Source organism: Cibotium barometz, chromosome 11 (genome assembly GCF_041138505.1).
Source record: "Cibotium barometz isolate CiBa-2024 chromosome 11, ASM4113850v1, whole genome shotgun sequence".
NCBI lineage: Eukaryota > Viridiplantae > Streptophyta > Polypodiopsida > Cyatheales > Cibotiaceae > Cibotium > Cibotium barometz.
The window spans coordinates 55193093-55213715 of NC_141056.1; the positions used below are offsets into that span (position 1 = coordinate 55193093).

The 20623-nt window shown below is 44.8% G+C and overlaps 1 protein-coding gene and 1 long non-coding RNA gene across 2 annotated transcripts in view; one reads left to right on the plus strand and one right to left on the minus strand.

Annotated features, from left to right (window-relative positions):
• Nucleotides 1-10174, plus strand: part of LOC147634346 (uncharacterized) — a 42583-nt gene extending 32409 nt beyond the window's left edge. Inside the window, exons 2-3 of the long non-coding RNA XR_015267004.1 lie at nt 6031-6280; nt 9693-10174. This is a non-coding gene — a long non-coding RNA (uncharacterized LOC147634346). The remainder of the gene's footprint in view (nt 1-6030; nt 6281-9692) is intronic.
• LOC147634345 (uncharacterized) overlaps nt 1-19379 on the minus strand; it is a 51908-nt gene extending 32529 nt beyond the window's left edge. Inside the window, exons 1-12 of the mRNA XM_086805490.1 lie at nt 18613-19379; nt 10894-11108; nt 9936-10044; nt 9742-9843; nt 8737-8796; nt 8527-8605; nt 7093-7240; nt 6823-6946; nt 6369-6578; nt 5046-5194; nt 2083-2185; nt 1843-1938 (exon numbers count right to left, since the gene is read on the minus strand). Coding sequence (XP_086661616.1) covers nt 1843-1938; nt 2083-2185; nt 5046-5194; nt 6369-6578; nt 6823-6946; nt 7093-7240; nt 8527-8605; nt 8737-8796; nt 9742-9843; nt 9936-10044; nt 10894-11108; nt 18613-18786 — 1569 coding nt within the window. The 5' untranslated portion in view covers nt 18787-19379. The remainder of the gene's footprint in view (nt 1-1842; nt 1939-2082; nt 2186-5045; nt 5195-6368; nt 6579-6822; nt 6947-7092; nt 7241-8526; nt 8606-8736; nt 8797-9741; nt 9844-9935; nt 10045-10893; nt 11109-18612) is intronic.
• Between the last annotated feature and the right edge of the window lie 1244 nt (nt 19380-20623).

Consider the following 20623-nt stretch of genomic DNA (forward strand, 5'->3'; position numbering starts at 1 on the left):
GGCCGAGCATTGGCGGCGACAGGGGCTCTCCCCTGCCTTTCTTAGGGACTTCTGGCAGCGCCTTTGGGCCAGCTTCCGGCCCCGGAAGGTGACGCTTTTTCTCTGGCTCACAGCGCATAGAGGACTGGCTGTGGGGGCATGGCTAGCTTTTGGCAGACACCCAGCGTCCTGCCCTCGGTGCGGCCATGCACAAGAGTCGCAGCGGCACTGCTTATGGGATTGCCCACAGGCTCAGCAGGTCTGGCAGCGGGCTCTCAGGATGGTTTTTGCAGGCTCACCAGGTGAGATGCTGGTGACGTGGGGTGCGGTGGCTTGGGCCACGGACAGCGGCCCGGCCCTTGGATATGAGGACGTCCCTGGCAGCGCGACCATCCAGGTCTCTGACAGGGCGATGGCGGTGGTTCCGACGCCAGACTTCTCATCGGCAGCCCCTCAGGAGGGGGTCGGGCACAGATGGGAAATGATCAGCAGCATGACGGCTTGGCACATATGGAGAGCCCGATGCAGGGAGGCCATTGACCGCCAGGCGACTCCACCGGCGGAGGTCATACAGGCCCTCTGGGTGGACATCATTCACACCTTGAGAGGACACTGGGGGAAACTCCAGGGCGACTCGGATCGCATGAGAGGGCGCCGCAAGGCTTTCCTCCGCACTTGGCACCCTGGCCCTTTCCTCACCGCGAGGGGCGAGGATGTCACTTGGCACTACAGGCCTCCAGTCTGGCTTTTCTCACCTTCCATATGTACTACTAGGTAGCCCCCCCCCAGAGAGCGGCCAGCCACACGGGGGTGGAGCTCAGGAGTTCACTGTGTTTTATCCCTCCTTGCGAGGTGAGCTTTGTAGCCTTATGGCGTTTTCTCATTAACTAATAGAAGGATCTTTTTCCCGGAAAAAAAAAAAAAGGAAGATCACAATCTTCCTCTGGCAGTTGTGCAGCAGTTGGTGCCCTGACTCCTTGGGATGGTTGCAATGCACACACTGTGCCGGACGTCCTCCGATGGCCAACCAAGTGCCGACAGTAGCCTGGGTGACACAGACTGCTCTCTCCTAGGAGGAGGCAACAGGAGGACATGCTCTCTGACTCTCTCTTTCTGCAGGATTGATACTGTTCCCAATCCCGGCAGATTGTTAGAGCCCTGGTCTCCAACTCCCGAGGACTAGTCAGAGATGGGAGATCATCAATAGCATTGATTATATGGCAGGCCCATATTGCAACAAAACCATCGAGGGCACTCTCACCCCTCCTGCTGAGTCCATGGATTCCGTATGAACGGACATCATTCATACCCTCCACTGTCTGCGGGGGAAGCTTCAGGGAGGTTTGGATCGCATGCGTAGTCGGAGACAGGCTTTTCTGCCCACATGGCACATGGGTCCCTTTCTTTGATTGGGATGTCGAGATCACGTGGCATTACAGGCCCCTCGTATGCGCCCCCCCTCCCTCTTCGTTGTATGAGGTAGGTTAGAACCACCCTCCCCAGTTCCTACTTTGCCTCTTTGGAGGGTTCTCAGCATGTACAGTTAGCCTATGGCTGTTTGATTTTTAACTAATAGAAAGATCTCTTTTCCGGAAAAAAAAAGGATCTAGTAAACTCTCCTTTTGCACACAGCACGTTTATCCTTTTGCAAATTTGGATAAAAAGCATGCATGCCCTGTGTGTTGATCACTTCACGTTCTCTCAGGGAGGTGAACCAAAGGCCATGGGCATTAAAACAAATTCAACAAATATGAGTTGGGTGCCAGGCTGATAAATTGCCTTCAATGCTTTCTAGGCTTTAGGCCAATAGGGCACAAATGTTTTAGTACGAATGCATAAATTAAGTTGTGATGGCACACTTACTGATAGCAAGTTGAGAAGTCCTTTTTCGGAGTCCACACATGTGAAGTCACCATCAACATACGCATCTGCAAGACCAAGATCTGCTCTTGTCGCAATCTGCCCACATCAAGTCAACGTAGATGATTCAGCCCTGACTTTCAGCCAACCAACTACCCTTGCTGTTGATGTGAGAGCGGAGAATCCTATTACATGCAAATTTTGGACAGCATGCTTGAGGGTAGTATGGCTTGGAAAGATTACCTTCCAATAGAATGAGGGATGATTTATGCGTAGAACACACTTGTCGGAAATTCCACTGTTATGCTCTCCAAAGCTTATTAAGGGCCCACCAGCTTCTTGAAATCTGATCAGCAGAAGATACAATTAATTCAAGATGCAGTTAAATCATCCGAATCTTCTAAAGGCAACATAGATGGTGGTTGGCTGAAGTCCTATCAGAGTGCAAGGGCTTAGTATCTTGTTTGCATGTTTAGCTTCATGCAATTGCTACCATGGCCTTAGAAGTTCTTATTCAACTTCCATGCTTCTGACACGGATATTAGTTTTTGTCATGAACTTGAAAGGTTATAAAATCTGGAAATATGCACTGAAAGTGCGTGAACACAATTGACTGTAGAAAGGCACAACCTACCATAGCATAGAGAGAATTATCCTGTAGGTGTTCTAAGGACGTCTAAAAGACAACAGTGACAACAAACTGCTTGACCTCCGTTTTAAATGAGGGCTTGACCTCCGTTTTAAATGAGGTCTTCCTACCATCTTCACTCTGATGACATGTGTATTTGAGGATGTTCTTCTGTAACATGCGGAAGCTTCGGGATCATTTCGGTAACTTTAATGCTCAGAATTCAGCAATCTTTTACGACGAATACCATGCACAAAACTGAAAGTCGATGTGCAAAAGAGAGAGAGAGAGAGAGAGAGAGAGAGAGAGAGAGTAGGAGAGGACACAGTATTGGGTCCCAAATACCCTCTGTAGGGCCCCCACCACAAATGATGTATTTGCTTTATTAGAATGATGCAAATCAGAAAATAAAGACTGAACCTTGACCTGTTTTGGCTGAGATAAATCTCTGCCCTTGACCTTCAACCTTCACCCTTGCGTTAGCTTCTCCCTTGGCTGTCCGGGCCCTTGAGTTGATGCAGAACTTTGTGAAATATGAGATGAAAAGACTGACAACATGACTTGGGTATTTATACCCCTCCATGTATCCAGTCGGCCAGTTCTACAGGAGTCAACCAGCATAATAATGCTCATGACTGGCTAAAATAGCAATAAAATGCTTGAAAAAGGTATTCACACTTCTGTAAAGTGTCTCGGCCATTTGTGCATGGCTATGGACTTCTGGGCAGCCTGTGTGGGCTGCCCCACACCTGGCCAACAGCCATTCTAGGCCTTTTTGCCCAGTTGTCTGGCTGGCCCAAAGCCCTAGGGCTGGTGGCCGACAGCCCCTTACAGCCCATCACATGGCTGGTGGGCACAGCCGGGGCCCTCCTTTGCCCCTTGGGGGTGGGTCTACGCCTCCCCCATGCCCACATCAATGGTCTTGGGGTAGCCCTATGGGCTGGCCCCATCTCTACATGCAAAAACCTACATGCCTACACACAGGTCTGGCATCCAGTACCATACCAGATACACAAAGCAACTAACATCATTCTAGAGGGAGACTCACAGCATGGACTGGCACTCCTTCATGTGCAAGACAATGCACACCTAACAGAGTGTAACCCAGGCTGACTCGCCCCGAATTGGGCTCACATGGGAATTGGGCTCACATGGGACCAGTTTCCACTCCAGGTCCTGCACCTTCTTGTTCAGACATGTCCACGTGGCATCCAAGTGCAGGATGCACGTGACATTGTCATTAAGGATAAATCAGGGAATTTCAAGCATTGGACTGCGTCTTTTACACACCTTATGTGTCATAAGCAATTCATCAATGAGAAGAAAAGTAATCTTTCTTGAATGAGAATAGATTGATAATATGAGGCATCTATTGGGAGTTTGGAGTGGGAGGCCACTAATATTATGTGAAGTGCTTGTTTGGTACAAGTCCTGAGAGCACCAGTATCTGACTCCTGAGAACATTGTTTTCTGTAGTCTCTGTGAAACCGCATTCTGGCAATGTGAAGTTACCTACCCAAATCGGTGCTCCATAATGACTGCCAGCGACTAGTAAGTCAAGTAAGAGGGATCTGGTTGGAGCTGTTTATAATGCACCAAGAAGGAATGCCTCTCTAGACATGGGAAAGACATATACCCCTGGTTAGTCTGGCCTCTGTTGCTGCTCTCACGAGGGAATTGGCCTAAGTACACCACTCCTAGGCATGTGAATACCCTAGACTACCTGTAAAATCTTATCAATGTTGCATCACCCTTATCATCCTCCACATTGGCTCTGGAAGCCCTTGCTCCACATGTGCTTGACCATAAACTTGATCATTAAGTGTGACTATAGGCCAAATTACTTCAACTTTTCCAACCTTATCTCTCTCAACTGGTGGATCAGTTTGACTTGCGCAAATGTGTTAAAATCTCATGTCCTCTGTGCTTGGCCTCCTAAAGGATGGCTCTAGGTGTGAAGATATGGATAGAAATTAGCTGATTTTTTGTTCCAAGGAATGCCTAGGAACTTTTCATATCCAGTGGTAATAGTAAGAGCAACCAAATCTATGCACCTACCTACTTCATATCCACTTGGTACTTACTGTGCTATTACAATACAATGACACCTCAAGATGATGCTCCATTAAACTGTGACAGAGTATTGAAGTCAACAAGACATTAGATTGGGGATACAACAACGTTTATAAGTCCAGGAATGGAAGTTGCATAATGTATTTCTAAAGCATTTTTTAATAGGTATTCGAGATAACAGGATACTTTATCAGAAACATTCAAGATCTAGGTAAGAAACCCCTCAAAACTTCTATGCCATGGTCTCTACCTCCTTGCTCATTGAAATGTAACATTTTTGGTATTTGAACTTTGCATGATGTCCTGACTAAATGCAGCTCAAGCCTGGCAGTTCAGGATAGCCAAGCTCATGTCCACTACAATTTATTGCCATTAGTCCTTCCTAAAACTGGGCTTGCGATGGCTCTTCTGTAACCTGTGCTGGCTTGATAGAAATGGTAACGTGAATCATTGTGTTAAGTTGTTCTATCATGGTGCAGAATCTGAAGGAAAGAAGCTTACTTACTGTAAACATCCTGTCTTGATATATTGTCGGAGAAACGCTATTACTATCAACCGAGCAGCAGCTTCAGGCCATGTCGGGCTTGTGTATTTGATATTTTTCAATGGACTAAATGTTCGTCCAAGCAAATCATTTGCTGCTCTCAGTCCAGACTGCATTCAACAATAGTTAGATAAAACTCTCTCTCTCTCTCTCTCTCTCTCTCTCTCTCTCTCTCTCACACACACACACACACACGTGCACCCGCACATGCATGCACAACCGCCTTGATTTCTGTCATGTCACATCTGCAGAGAAGATGCATTTATAGTTTTAATGGTGTTTGCCTTTGACCAGGTTTCCTTTAAACTTTAAAGATTTTGTTTTCTCAGCTCCTGTTCTCTATTTAGATTTCACAAAAATGAACATGGAAACACTTCTCATCAGCATAGGTGCCCATCATTGTGAAAATAGGCATACCTTTGAAATTAGTTTGCTATTGAGGAATTGATTCGACACCTACAAGATTCCTTGGTTCAATGACCCTCTTCAAACTTCATCAATTATTCCTCGTGTTAGTAGCTTACATAGCTCCTTAATGTTTCTTATCACAGTTTTTTATAGAAGCCACCAATGCCCATCATTGTGAAAATAGGCATACCTTTGAAATTAGTTTGCTATTGAGGAATTGATTCGACACCTACAAGATTCCTTGGTTCAATGACCCTCTTCAAACTTCATCAATTATTCCTCGTGTTAGTAGCTTACATAGCTCCTTAATGTTTCTTATCACAGTTTTTATAGAAGCCACCAATGTTTGGATTCTGTGGTTAAGGCTCTTGAGTAGTGAAATTGTTTCACGAGCAGATTTCAATTTTTGTAGAGCCTTTTGAATATTTTTTGTCATGTGAAAGATATTGGGAAAGTTTTAGAGGCGTAGCTAGATTAAGTAGAATATTATAGACATCTAGAGAAAAGTAAGTCCTCTAAACACACAAGGTAAATGCAGCGAGGCCATGGAGGGTACCCACACTCCGCCAGCTGAGTCCATCAGGAGCATAAGGCTCGATATCATTCACACCCTCCGCAGTCAGTGGGAGAAGCTACATGGAGGTTCGGACCACATGCGGAATCGGCGGGAAGCCTTCTTGAGGCTTTGGAGGCCTGGCCCATTTCTCACAGATAGAGGAGGTGACCCCACTTGGCACTACAGACCATGGCAAACACGGCCATCAAGGTGGTTGAGGTCATTGTAAGAGGTATGTATTTATTATCTACATTGTAATTTGCATATCTGAAAGGGTGCACGTGTATCTGAAAGAAGGTAGAAGAGCGCTCAAGTAGTACCTTTAAGCCATCTTCATGAAAACCGTAGCCTTGATATGCTCCACAGAACCATCTTCCTCGTTTCCCTTGGATGCTGTCCAGCTGCTCGGATGCCACCACTGCAGCAGGTGATGGGACTGGATGACTGGTATACCATTTTAATATCACATCTTGTGGAGGATTTGAAGGATTCAGCGTGACCAGAAATGGACGGCCAGTATCACCTAGGTTCTGTAAAGTACAAAAAATAAACCAATGGTCAACACTTGCTCTAACCCAACCTTAGTCAACTATTAAATATAGAAAACTCAAATATTCGCATGTCTCTTATACCAACAGACATGCAATGCCTTTGGTGCTTTCTAGCCTTTCCAATTTCTCTATGTATATCAATCATGAGGACCCTCAACAACATTACAATCATGAGGACTCTTAACAACATTACATCATCCTCCATTTTATATCCAACACCAACCTGAAGTTTGTTAAGCCAATATGTTACACAAACTCGATCATCCTTGCAGCCAAGGAAGTTCCATGCACACCATGCCGCAGAGTTTTTGGGCATAAATTTAACATCTCTATGCAAATATACATCACTGCAAGAAAAATTTGCGAGAGAAGATTTGTAAGTGGCCTATATTCAAACGTTCAAAAGGTTTTTTCTTGGTACCAGACTCTTAAAAAGGGAATCACACCGAAAATCATCATGCAGGGTCCTAACAAACATAGAGAGCTTACTAACCTATAACTATACTGGAATGCACCTAAAATACGGCGTTCATCATCTGTGGCGTTGTTTCCCAGCATCTCCAAAGCGTCAGGTGCATGGGCCCCTATGATACATTGGTTGAAAGTATCAATGTTACCTTCTGTATCCCCCACCTGTATACCTGCACACACAGAAGCACTACACAATGGTATACGCAGTGTGCACACAAATCTTTGGAGTTGTACTATTAGATAGCCTTCTCACTCACTCATGGGAGTTGGTGGGGTGAGCAGAAGAAAGAAATATAGATTGTATTAAACATCTATGAGAGACCCAAAGGGTCTATGAAACCAAGAATGAGTACATATTATCCATGAATAACTGGTGGTTAGAGGCATGAAAAGGGTCTATGAAACTAAGAATGAGTACATATGATCCATAAATAACTGGTGGTTAGAGACACGAAAAGGAAAAAAAAATGGGGGTTAGGGACATGATGATGAACCTGGTAGGTAAAGCTTAAGATGTTTCTTAAGCTAATCAATTCTAGCCTGATAAGTAATCCACTATGAAAACTGCTCATGTGTCTAATTTGCTGAAAAGGATGTTGGGAGGAAAATTTTACATGTACCTGGTGAGACTGGTGGTTGGCACCAGTTCTTAGAGATTAGTCAGAATGGAGCCCTATAAAGGTTGCTAAATAGTCTTCAATATGTTTAGGCCCTCATTTTAAAAAAAAGAGGGACAAGGCTTGCAAAGGGCTAGATGTGTTGGAGGACCTGCACTCATTGAACAAGGCTTGTAAAGGGTCATGTTGGGGGGCATTGGGCAGCTTGCCCTCCAGCTCTCCTTGGCCTTGAGCCCCACTCAGGCCTTTTGACACACTTAGTTTAGTCCCTCAGTTTGAAGGTGCGTGGTGTGTGTGGAGGCAATTCTTGTGAGGATCTGCTGTCACCATTCTATCGCACGTACAGGGAGAGTAATGCAGAGCCCTATATGGCTCCCCAATGCTTGCTAGCTAGCCTTCTCACTCCTAAGCTCCTCTAGGTAAATTATTTCTGGGAGGGGGTGCGTGGGCTGGAGACTGATGCTCGGTGCACTGTTTTTAGACAATCTAACAAGAGGCATAAAAGCTCTTCATTCTCCCTACTCGGGAAGGTCCTTCCAACACAAGAAAGACTTAATTTCTGGTGCTCAGAGCTTAACAAAAGTTCAACACGAAAAAAAACATGTTGCAAATAAATCCCTGTTGTTTTACGAGAAAAGGAAATGCTAATAATGACTGCCCACGTCCTGTCATTGTTTTCATCCCAGGGCTGATCACTGATGTGAACAATGTGTTACATCAACACCTAATCTACACAATTCTGGTTATGTATATTGCCGGCATACACTAATTGTGGGTGTAATTTAGGGCATTGCAATTAAATGAAAATCAGGTATTGAAAATTATGCTTGTAGGCAAACCTTGTTCTGATGTCCAAACTTGAGATACTGCACAGTTTATTCGAAATTGACAAGCTTTTGCCTCCAGCTCTGCTACAAGCTGCCAGAAGCACACAGATACATCTACTTTACGAAACTACAACGTTCAAAGAGTGTGTTCAAGAGCAAACTATAAAGCACTGCAAGAGAACAGATTGAAGGAGCTTTAGTTTAAAGTGAGTTCTCACATACTTTTCCTACATAGCTTTGTGAACGGCCTTTCACAGTTAGCCACTGTGGTCGCCCAAAAATCTGCATACAACATTACAGAGATGATTTTTGCCATAGCATCATAGTTCACGATAAGTTTGCTTTATTTAGTTTACTCAGCTACACACATTCTTAATAAAACCAGGCCCAGTACAAGAAAATCAAATTAAGCCAACTTTCGAGGGGAGGATGGCTTCAATTGTAGTTTATTGATCCATAACTGCGCTCTTTTTCTTCTATAAAAACCTATATTTCAACTGCAAAGGATCAAGGTATGACACGCCCACGCACCCACCCCCGCACCCCCCCCACCCGCCCAAAACAGGTGCTGCACATGGCGACCATCACGAACTGATCATATGGTTCATGCATGCCACTCTCACACGCAATTGCCTCAGGGTCTTACGTTACCCCGTGACAGATGTACACCTAGTCTAATCCTTGTGCAATGCCTACCTCACAACACGAATGGCCTTTGTTCCTTGGTCCTTAGGGCTCACAATTGGCTTGATATGCTAAACCCAAGCCTAGTGTGCCATAATACACAACAAATGCACCTGTGTGCAGTTGATGCATTGGGGTTGATGCATTGTGGCAGTAGAGCTGAGACTTAGAATGTAGCTGAGGTCAATATCTCAACTATTTTCACCATTAACATAAGGTAGCTCATATATTTGTTGGAGGAAGAGGTTCTTCATGTTGGTGCACATAGCATCCTTTACTCAATCCTTGTAATCTGCTAATCAAGTAACCCTGCAGGTTTATGTTACTGGAGCGTTGCGAACATCCACAAGAAGCTTCCACATACAAAAGTACTGCTTTGGTAGTTGGGAACATCGTGGGGGAGGGAGGGGTTTCAAGAGATCCTTACCTTAAAAGTATAGAATTAGAAGGATAAACTAAGCTACCTTTATATGTTGTACTTTGATTATCATGAGGTGGTTTCTGAGCAGAGTTGGCTATATGATTATTTGAAAATACAGCTACCTGCAGAAGGTGATGATTTCGACAGAATTTTAAGACCGCCGCAGCAGAGGATTGCAAAACATCCCGTGATGAGCAGGACCATATAGACGCACACATTGGAACCTACAAAAACGACACAAAATACGGAAGCCTTGCTGTAATGACCTTGTCATTGTGGCATCAGTGATGAAAAGATCAAAAAATGAACTAGTTACCAAGTAGCAGGAAAGAAATTCTTCCGAGTATCCACGCTTCTTTGTGAAATGTCCAAGCGTCTCATTTGCACTCAGGCCATCAGCTTCTGTCTCTAAACTTTCAAGGTACCTGTTAACCAATTTTTTCACTATGGTCAGCTACTTCAGTGAATTCATAATGGCAAAAGATTGTGTTTGTAATCTTGTTCTTGTAGTATTGTATAGACAAGCAAATACTCCGCGAGGGGAAGGAAGTGGGGTTGAAGGGCCTGGGTGGGTGGGGGTGGGGGGGTGGAGTGTATGTATGCAACTACAGGCCATTGGGACCTTGTGCTAGTGTTTACTTCTGTGGGCAATCTTCATAAGTTCTACATGTGTTATGTGTTCAACTGTCTACGCAATTCAGTGCATCAAAGTCGAGATTAGCAGATGTCAGTTCCACAAGAGTACCTCACCAAGAAGAGAGGTGTCACATGGTACAGTGAGGCTTGGGAGCTCTGATTATATTTTAAAACTAAGTATTCAGAGGTATTTGTAATGCATACGTACACATTATAGGTGGCATATATTAAACGCATGATGTACAATACATATCAAATGGAATGCTTGATATATGTGGCATGCTGAGGCTTGATGAGCTTATGAAAGGCCTCAGAAGTGAACCCACTAGCTGGGTCCAACTCATGGCAGGCCTTCTGTTCTGTTTGCCAGAGTTGTGAATGCACAAGGTATGCCAAAGACATTACGTATGATCATGGAATAAACATTGGTTGAGTAGTACATGGCAATTGCTAGAGAAGCCCTAACACTTTGGACAAGACTGATACGTACTTACCATTTGGCTAATACATAAAAGAAGCAAACTAGACTTCGCTGCACATGCTGTATTTTATACTGAGGCCATATACATACATTGTTACATTAGAATGAGAAGATGACAGCCATAAAATAAAAAACAGGAAATGAGTTCAAGACATACTCCAAAACGTCATACTGAAACTTGATGATCTCTCTGATCATTCGCAAGAAATAAGGGTTGAGCACGTTTTTCTTCTGTGCGAAGAGGCCTGAGAGCCCATTGCTGCTCCATTCCCAACCCCGACCTTCATCCATGCTGACTGAAAAAGACATGTCCGAATCTTCAAGTTCCACCCCTGTTTCTTCAAAAAGTGTTATCATGTTTGGGTATGTGACCTGCACAGTTATACACAGCTTTGTCTCACAACAAGATAATTTGCAAGCAAGCAGAGCAACAAGTAAACTAAGTGTTAGACATCAAAACCTAAAAACCAGACTGGCAAGAGGTCAACAAGCCAACCTAGGGCTCTCTATTTGGAAGCATGGCCATCAGCCACATGCACAGAAAACCCAGGCACAAAACCTTAAAAAAGAGAGAAGCCACAATAACCAGGAAGGCCTTGGCATGAGGGCATCCATATGGCAATAAAGCTCTCCACAAGACTTATCAGCCACAATAACCTATCAGGAACTTTAGAATGCCTTCATCCTGATGGTTATAAAGCTCTCCAAAAGCCTTATCACTCAACTGCACTTAACTACCCCAACAATATGAAACCAGTAACACATCTGTAAATCACCGAAAGTAGCCTCCAGCCACTTGGAACCAACCCCGACTCTGCATTGTACACCTACCACTATGGGGCAGCATGAGCTTGGAGAGCTATAAAGCAAGGAGCAGGAGGCTGAGCTGAAGTATCAGCAGGTGATGATAAGCACAAGCCAAACACTTCAATTGCCCAGTGACACACCTCACCTGTGGTAAACAGAGAATAGCATGTACAGGCCCATGGGCAGGTGCCGGTGCCCCATGGCAATGATGATGTGGTGACGATGACACATGGCAGGTCATGGTCAGCAGGCCGACAACATATTGGCCAACCAGTACATAGTTGCATCCAAACTACGTTTGGATGTAATCCAAACGTTGCAAACATTTGGAACGTTCACTAACGTTTGGAAACCTAGTGAACGTGCACTTTTGATTTTATAGGTTAAAAAATGGACGCAAGTCGTCGTTTTTTTTTTCGCTTTTCCTTACGTGCGTTTGGCAGCCTCTGTGCGGCGCTCAAGTCTTCTCCTGTGGGCGTCTCTATGCGGCGCTCAAGTCTCTCTCTCTCTCTCTCTCTCTCTCTCTCTCTCTCTCTCTCTCTCTTGCTCCCGCACACGCTTAAGTCTCTCTCTCTCTCTCTTGCTCCCGCACACGCTTAAGTCTCTCTCCCTCCCGCAAAATTGAAACTAAAGGTTGTATAGTATTAATAAGTGCTTTAATGTTAATTGATGAATCTTCAAACTTCATATTTCAAAATTTTATGAGTAAACTATAAATTTTGTATATATATATATATATATCAAGGGCAACGTTCACAACGTTTGGAATCTTTTCAGCACGTTTTCCAAACGTACTAAACGTATCGTTCACTACGTTTGGAACCACCTTGAACCAGTAGCATTGGTGCATATGTTTACGTGGGCAGCAAATCATCATAATCACTCAGTGTTGGACTTCACTGAACGTCGCTCTGTAAGCGAAGTGCTAGCCAGGAGTGTACAGTAGGTCATAGGGCTACAGTTGATGTTTTCACTCAGCCATATCCATTGTACTAGAGATTACGTTGTATTACTTCTTTCTTGTACATAATACAGACAGTAGTTTCGGACTCTTGTGTGTGTTGTGTGATATTCTACCGCACTCTTCTTTCTATCTGTGAAAACCCTAGCACATAGGCACAAGTATTCTATAGTTGGTATTAGAGACTAGTGAACCTGCAAAAACTTTTCCTTTTGTAGCAACCATGTGCAGTGACTGCTTGGATAGGGTAGAGTCCCTAGGCTCTAGGAGTGGCACAAGTCTGGGTAAAAAGTCATTATTTGGGTTCTTTCTGGTATTTGTGGAGTAGGTCACCCCATTAATCTCACCCATTTGGGTTCTTTTTGGTATTTGTGGTGTGGGTCACCCCATTAATCTCACCCACCCTTTCTCAGTGTGAAAGGCTTTCATCCTTTGCCCATCATTCTTGATTCCTAATTTGGGCAACTTGTTATGGATCCAGCAGAGCTTTACTCCAAGTCTCAAAGCAAGCATGGAGGCCATGTCACCGTCTTGATCAGATAGACTTGGAAGCTCAAGCGCCTAGTAGTGTTCTGGATTTGGATTCTACTGAGGCTTCTACTGTTTAGTAGGGACATGACAATTCCGACGACTAAGTGTCGAAACTTGCTGGAGGAGGACTTTGTACTTGACAAGCTTCTCTCCCAATGCGACGGTCATCATTCTACACCTGCCTGTAGTCTACAGGAGAGACGCCGTTCACATAACCAATAGTCTCCTTCGCAGAGTCCCTCTCTGCTGGATTCACCGGATAGTTCCCATTCGCCTTCACTGGCTCGACGTCAGGGTACTACCAGGTTGCCCAGTTCTTCCTCCATGCCTGGTGAGGGACAAATTCAAATATTGAAGCTTCTAAAGTCTCCCAAGTTCAACGGGAAGATGGATGGAGAACACCGACTCAACCCCCACGAGATGGCTACCACTTTGGCGGCAGTAGGTGGTTCCGATGTTTTTCAACTCCATTTGGTACGTATGGCTTTGACAAGTTCCGCCATCTTTCGGTGGGAAGGAAGACCACTATCAGCACCACTCCGTTACTTATTGGGATGGTTGCCGCAAGGCAATCTTGAAGTAGTTTATTCTTGTGGCCTATTATCGTGCCCTAAAGCGGCAACAGGAGCGCTTTGTCTTGAAGCAAGGTGAGCAATCGTTTCTAGAAGCTTTTGCTCATGCTTCTGAGGACCATATGGCAGTCCAAGCAAGTTGAGCGCTTTGTGGATAGTTTGAAACCTTCCTTCTACGCAAATGTCTGTGAACATCGTGCCCGTGATCTTTCGGATGCAATTCATCTTGCTATGACCCTCCAGACGCAAAAGAGTTCCAAGTCAAACACTCTACAAAAAGGCCAAGAGCAAAAGGGTAAGGACTTTTTTAAAGATGGAGTTGTTCAGGCCATGGAGGATAGCAACAGTCTCCTGTGGGGGAGAATCGTGTCCACGACTCTCTTTGGAGGAGTTCCTAACCAAGCAATTGGCCGGTCAATGTTTTAAGTGTGACTCCACCAAGCACATCGTGACGGATAATCCGAGGACCATGGAGGAGAAGAGGCTTCTTCAGACCCGGAGGAGCATTCTGAGGAGAAGGCTTCTTCAAAATCGGAGGATGAGTGTGAAGGAGATGCAAGTATGCACGCCTCTCGGCTTTTTTATTTCTCAGGTTGAGCACAGGCCACAGGTATGAATAGAGGAAGTATTTAGCCTAGTCTCTGAGGGAGTGTTCATAGTTGCCGTCTACGCTGTAGGTGGAGAATCTTTGGCCTCAAAGGCAATTGCCTCAATTTCGGGGCTAGTACAGGAGGACACATCTCGCTTGTTGTTTGCATTGGGTGGAGTATCCTCAGTGTCAGATATTATGGAGGCACACCACAAGAGAACAGATCATTGGATTGGTCTTCACCCATTGCATAGACTTCTTGGAGACTATACCCACAATGGACAGGGTTTTTGCTTCGGTGTATTAGTAGATGTATTACTTGGAATATGTGCCACAAGATGGTGGTCTAGACATACAAGTGCCGAGCAGTACTGTTAGATATAGATTTGGTGCAACTCTTCTCAGGAGTCTTGTTCGTGGTTCTGCTTTCTTCCTTCAAGGTGCATTGGCATTGGTGTGCATTGTGCAAGCAGGTATTGTGATCCATGTAAGCCGATGCATTACTAGTTGGAGTGTGGATAGTGGTGCTGCCTCTCTCTCTGGTGTTTTTCCCATGGGCTTCCGGAGGATACACAGTGGTCTACAATGTTTTTTTATGGACACATAGAAAGTGTTGGATCAGGTAGAAGTTGGTCATTCGCAAGTTTCTTTGCAAGTCTTTTGTGTTGACGACACAGCAAGATGAGGACGAAATGTGAGCCTTCGCATTGGATGCAAAGTGGTCTCGTAGTGTTCGGGATCTTGGGTATCTTGGCTGAGCTTAGCTTGGAACCTTTCCTTTTATGGAAGGGCACTTTATATGGACACCGTGCAAGTGAGGGTTGTAACATGCGGAAGCTTCGGGGGAGATCGGTAACTTCAATGCTCAGAAATCAACACACTTGTCGCGACAAAATTAACGCACAAAACTGAATGTAGATGTGCAAAAAAATAGAGAGAGAGAGAGAGAGAGAGAGAGAGAGAGAGAGAGAGAGAAGAGGACACAGTATTGGGTCCCGAATACCCTCTGTAGGGTCCCCCACCACGAATGGTGTATTTGCTTTTATTAGAATGATGCAAAACTGAAATAAAAGATTGAACCTGAACCTTCTTGGCTGACGAGAAGCCTCTGCCCTTGACCTTCAATCCTTCACCCTTTTGTGTTAGCTTCTCCTTGGCTGTCCTGGCCCTTTGATTGGCTTCAGCACTTGGTGAAATATGAGATGAATGACCTGATTTTATGCTATGGGTATTTATACCCCTTCAAGGTGTTGGTCGGCATTAAAACCAAGCGGTTGTTTATTAAAAGCCCCACGATTGCAGAAAATAGCATTTAATGCTATTAAACCTTGCGCATTCAAACCTGGCTGCTGGCCAGTATGCGCATCAGCCTTTGGCTGCTGGGCAGCCTGTGTGGGCTGCCCCACACCTGCTGGCCGACAGGCCTGTAAGGGCTGGATGCCTGTCCAGGGGCCCTAGGGCTGGCCTACGGCCCTTCTAGCCCATCCCATGGCTGGTGGGCACAACCAAGGCCCTCCTTGCCCCTATGGGGGTGGTTCTACACCTCCCCCATTCCCACATATCTATTCTTGGGGCAGCCCTATGGACTAGCCCATTCCTATATGCAAACCCTACCTGTCTACACAAAGGTCTGGCATCCAGTATCATACCAGATACACAGAACCACTGACATCATTCCAAAGGGAGACTCACAACCTCACAACACGGACTGGCACTGTTTCATGTGCAGGACAATGCACACCTGACCTTGGACGCATGTGCAGGACAAATGCACACCTGACCTCGGACGATTGGAATGGAACCTTGGCTGACTCGTCCCGGACTGGGCTCACATGGGACCAGTTTTCCACCCCAGGTCCTGCACCTTCTGTACAGATAAGTCTACGTGACATCCAAGTGCGGGATGCACGTGACAAGGGCAGCTGCAAAATGCAAGTACACAAAGGATAGCACATACAAGCTTGTGGGCAAGAGCAAGTGCCACATGGCCGTGACACCTCTAGCAATGACATATGGCAACGATGACATGGTAGCGATGATACCTTGCAGGTCATGGATAGCAATCCGACAACATGTATTGGCGAACCAATAGTATTGGTGCATATTTAAACATGGGTAGCCAAAATGTCATAATCATCGACTTTCCTCAACGTTGGACTTCACATAGCATTTCTCTATAGACGAGTGCATAGCCATGGCTTGTGAGGAACTAAAGCCTCCCAAGTTCAACAACAGGAAGATGGATGGAGAAGTCGTCACCAACCGCACTCACGAGATGGCTGCCACACATAGGTGGTGCTGATGTTCTTCAGCTCCATATGGCTTTGACAGGTGCCACTCTCTTGTGGTGGCAAGGCCACCTTAGGCACCACTCTGTAACTTACTTAGATGATTGCCACAAGGCAGACTTGAAGCTGTTTATTCCTACGGACTATTATTGTGCACTAAAGCGGCAATGGGAGTGCTTTGCCCAGAAGTAGGGTGAGCGGGTAATCGACTACCTTGCACGCTTCTTGAAGCTTCTACTCATACTTGTTTCATGCACATCAACCCCATGATATTTCAGACGCGTTGTCTTGCTACGACTCTCGATATGCAGGGGAAGCAACAAATGGACAAGAAGATTCCGCTATTCAGGCCATCGAGGATAGCAACAGTTCTTGTGGGAGCACGCAAGAGTGTAGTCCCACACACAAAGTGTAGCCTCCATGCATTACATGGGGTGTCCTCATGTCATCATATAGTTTATGTGCACAAAAGATTAAGGGATAGAGTAAGCAAAACATAAGTGACCATCATGGGAACGGTCTATGATGGTAATCAATAATGCTCCAACCATAGAGGCATAGTCTAGAGAAGGTCTTCACAATGAACGATTAATCTGATTTGAGACAAACATTCATTTGTTTTTCAATGTGAAATCGTACCATATTCATTGATTCATTGTGATTAGCACCTAATCAAAGACTTAAACCCATGCAACAAATTGCTTCTTCTTCATCCTCAATACACAATAGAGAGATGACCTAATCTACCATGTATTACTAACATGAAGTATATACAATGCTGAATAGAGATGCTCAATGGTAGCACTTCTCCTGAGCTCTCAATCACTCAATAATGGTTGACTGATCAATGAATGAATATGACCAAGGCCTAGACTCCTATTTATAGTGTCTTATGTTGGTGAGTTCACACATTGGTACACACTCCAATAGCATGGCTCGTGGACCTACTATCTCCAATGATGTCTCCGCCCCACTGCCTCCTCGGGAGTCCTCATGTGGAAAGCATTCTTGCACAAGAACAGATTGTTTCTATTCCCTTCAAAGTCTGCCAGCACTCAACTAACTATCGAGAAGGAAACATCAAGAAGATTGATCTATGGCATATATTTTAGAGGTCTGATCAATAAACGAGAGAAGTGAGGTCCATTTGAGGTGCTTTGAAATGCCAAGTGCTTTAGTGTGCTAAAGCTAGAGTAATAAGATCTAACAAGAATTAAATTGTGCACAAGTGTAGCCTGATTGTAAAGGCGGTCGTCTAAGTCTCACAGCATTCAACTAATTATCAAGAAGATTGATCTATGGCATATCTTTTAGAGGTCTCATCAGTAAACGAGAGATGTGTTATGGACCAATGTGAGGTGCTCTGAAATGCCAAGTGCTTTAGTGTGCTAAAGCTAGAGTAATAAGATCTAACAAGTGTATCTAACTAAACTATGCAGAACTGTAGTCTGATTGTAAAGGCGGTCATCTACGTCTGGTAGCATTCAACTAATAATTGAGAAGAGAACATCAAGGAGAGATGTGAGGTCCATTTGAGGTGCTTTGAAATGCCAAGTGCTCAAGCGTGCTAAAGCTAGAGTAGTAAGATCTAACAAGTGTATCTTCCAGGCTGACGACTCGGGTTTGAACCCTGCTACCTACACCTCCTAGGTATGATGGACATGATCATTGTCTATTGCTAAAATACTTGCATCATCTCTTTCTTTCTCCCCCCCCCTCCCCCCTCCCCCCCCCCCCAAAAAAAAAAAAAAAAGTTCAAAAGCGTACTCCTAGGTGAATCACAGGGTCACTTGAGTTATGCTTAAGCCAATAAGATGTAGAGTTGTTTCCATTAGGAAGTGCTAAAGCTAGGGAGGTGATAAACTGACGAGAATGAAATCGAATGGGGAAAACTGCGTTAGATGAGCAGTACCTACCTAGTGCATTGAGTGTGCTAACGTTTCTTGATGGATGTAGACTGCGTGCGTTTCAACAGCATTAGTGGTAGAATTTCCTTGGGCTAAAAGAAATATCTTATGAATTATGCATCCACAGATCATTTTGGGCGCGCGCGCGTGTGTGTGTGTGCGTGTGTGTGTGTGTGTGTGTGTGTGAGAGAGAGAGAGAGAGAGAGAGAGAAAACACTTACACGATTGAAGACCATGAATCCGAGGTCCACTGCAATGCCGTCTACTTCCACAGTGCGCGCATGGCCGCCCACATAGTCTTCTTTTTCGTAGACCACCACCTGCACACCAGCCAGAGCAAGCGTGCGAGCTGCAACCAGGCCCGCAACCCCCATCCCTATCACCGCCACCCTCATCTTCACAGATTTTTTGCGTGCGTTATTTCGCCCACTGCTCCACGCTCTTCTGCGGGGGTGTATCTCCCCTTTGAAGCACCTCCTTGAAGCGAAAGAGGCTTGGAACACAACTCAATTCAAGGCCTTCGAATGCGTTAATGAACCCTTAGTGCAGCTTAAATAGCGACAAGCAAGGGCTTGGTTTAGAAAATGCACAAGGATTTTAAACACTCAACTTGCTGCTGTCGGCAAGTGATCGGCGGCTGCTTTGTGTTGCACACTGCACACAATTCAAGATAGTGCGGTCGGCTGCTTGTCTTTGAATTACCGACATTAAGCACTATCCGCATTGCAATTAAGGGGCATAATCCAATTTGGGCAGAATAGTGTGGCGCCCAAACTGAGCTCGTAGAAGAGAGACGGCAATGAGCTTTTACACAATCTCTAGAATGGCCGGCAGGCAGCTCTCATTACCCACATTATAAGAATCCGAGGCCCATGCCAGCCCACAAAATGCCACAGGAAGGGGCAAAGGCTAAAGCATGAGGCTGCTGGCTGAAAGCTGCTAAAATAAACAGTCCGTGGAATATGAAAGAGAGAGAGGGGGGGGAGAAGGGGAAAGATAAGGTTTGTACTGTGTAGCATAAAACTAGTTTTGGGCGTGGTCGCAACTTCAAAATTTGAAAAATATCAGTGGGTGAAAAGTTTTTACGTACCATAACAAAATTTGGAATTACCTGGATGATTTTCTATATTCGCAGCTGGCATAAAGAGCTGCTACGTCAACCTTCCTTGTGGGTCACCAGATGCTTTTGTTGGCTATAAAAATTAAAAAAACAACCGCGCAATTAAACATAATTCGATCTCAGTACGAGTAAAATTCGATCGAATCTTCAAAAATAAATTAAAACGAAACCTTTGGCTCTTCCATCGACGTGGATCAATCCTAGCCACGCGCCATTTTCTCACGTGTGATTCCACGTCTCGATGATTTATCGAGTGTCTTAAAATTATTATTTTTTTTTATTTTCTCACGTGTGATTCCACGTCTCGATGATTTATCGAGTGTCTTAAAATTATTTTTTTTTTTGGGTAAACCTCACGAGAGCTTTTTGGCCTGCCTATGGCAAAGGCCTACGAGGGGTTGCCTTGTTGCCCATCAAGGGTTGCTTTCTATGAGTTAATGCACCTTTGCCTTTCTTTTTTGCGACTACTAGAAGGGAGCAACATACTCCATGAGGACCCCTCATATCCTCTACAATGTAAGGGCAAAGTAACTATCGGGTGTCTAGTGGGGGATAGAACCTAGTACCTCTAGGTTACAAGCCACCCCCTATAACCACTAGAACAAGCACCTTTGCCTTTCATCAGTTAGCCAAATTTCAAAAACTCTCTCTAGTCCTCTAGTTCATTGAGCATTCCCTTTTCAATCGTTGCTTTCTATGAGTTAATGCACCTTTGCCTTTCATGAGTTATGGGCCTGCCTGACATCCTCTAAATAGCCTTTCTATGAGTTAATGCACCTTTGCTTTTCATGAGTTATGGGCGTGCCTGACATCCTCTAAATAGCCAAATTTCAAAAACTCTCTCTAGTCCTCTCATTCATTGAACATTCCCTTTTCGCTATTGGTATGACCATTCAATTACCTACAATTACCTACCTTTGCCTTTCATGAGTTATGGGCCTGCCTGACATCCTCTAAATAGCCAAATATCAAAAACTCTCTCTAGTCCTCTCGTTCATTGAACATTCCCTTTTCGCTATTGGTATGACCATTCAATTACCTACATTCTTATTCCTGCACAATAATAAGGCAGGCCATCATGATTCCCCACCTTGTTTTTATTGGCAAAAGAA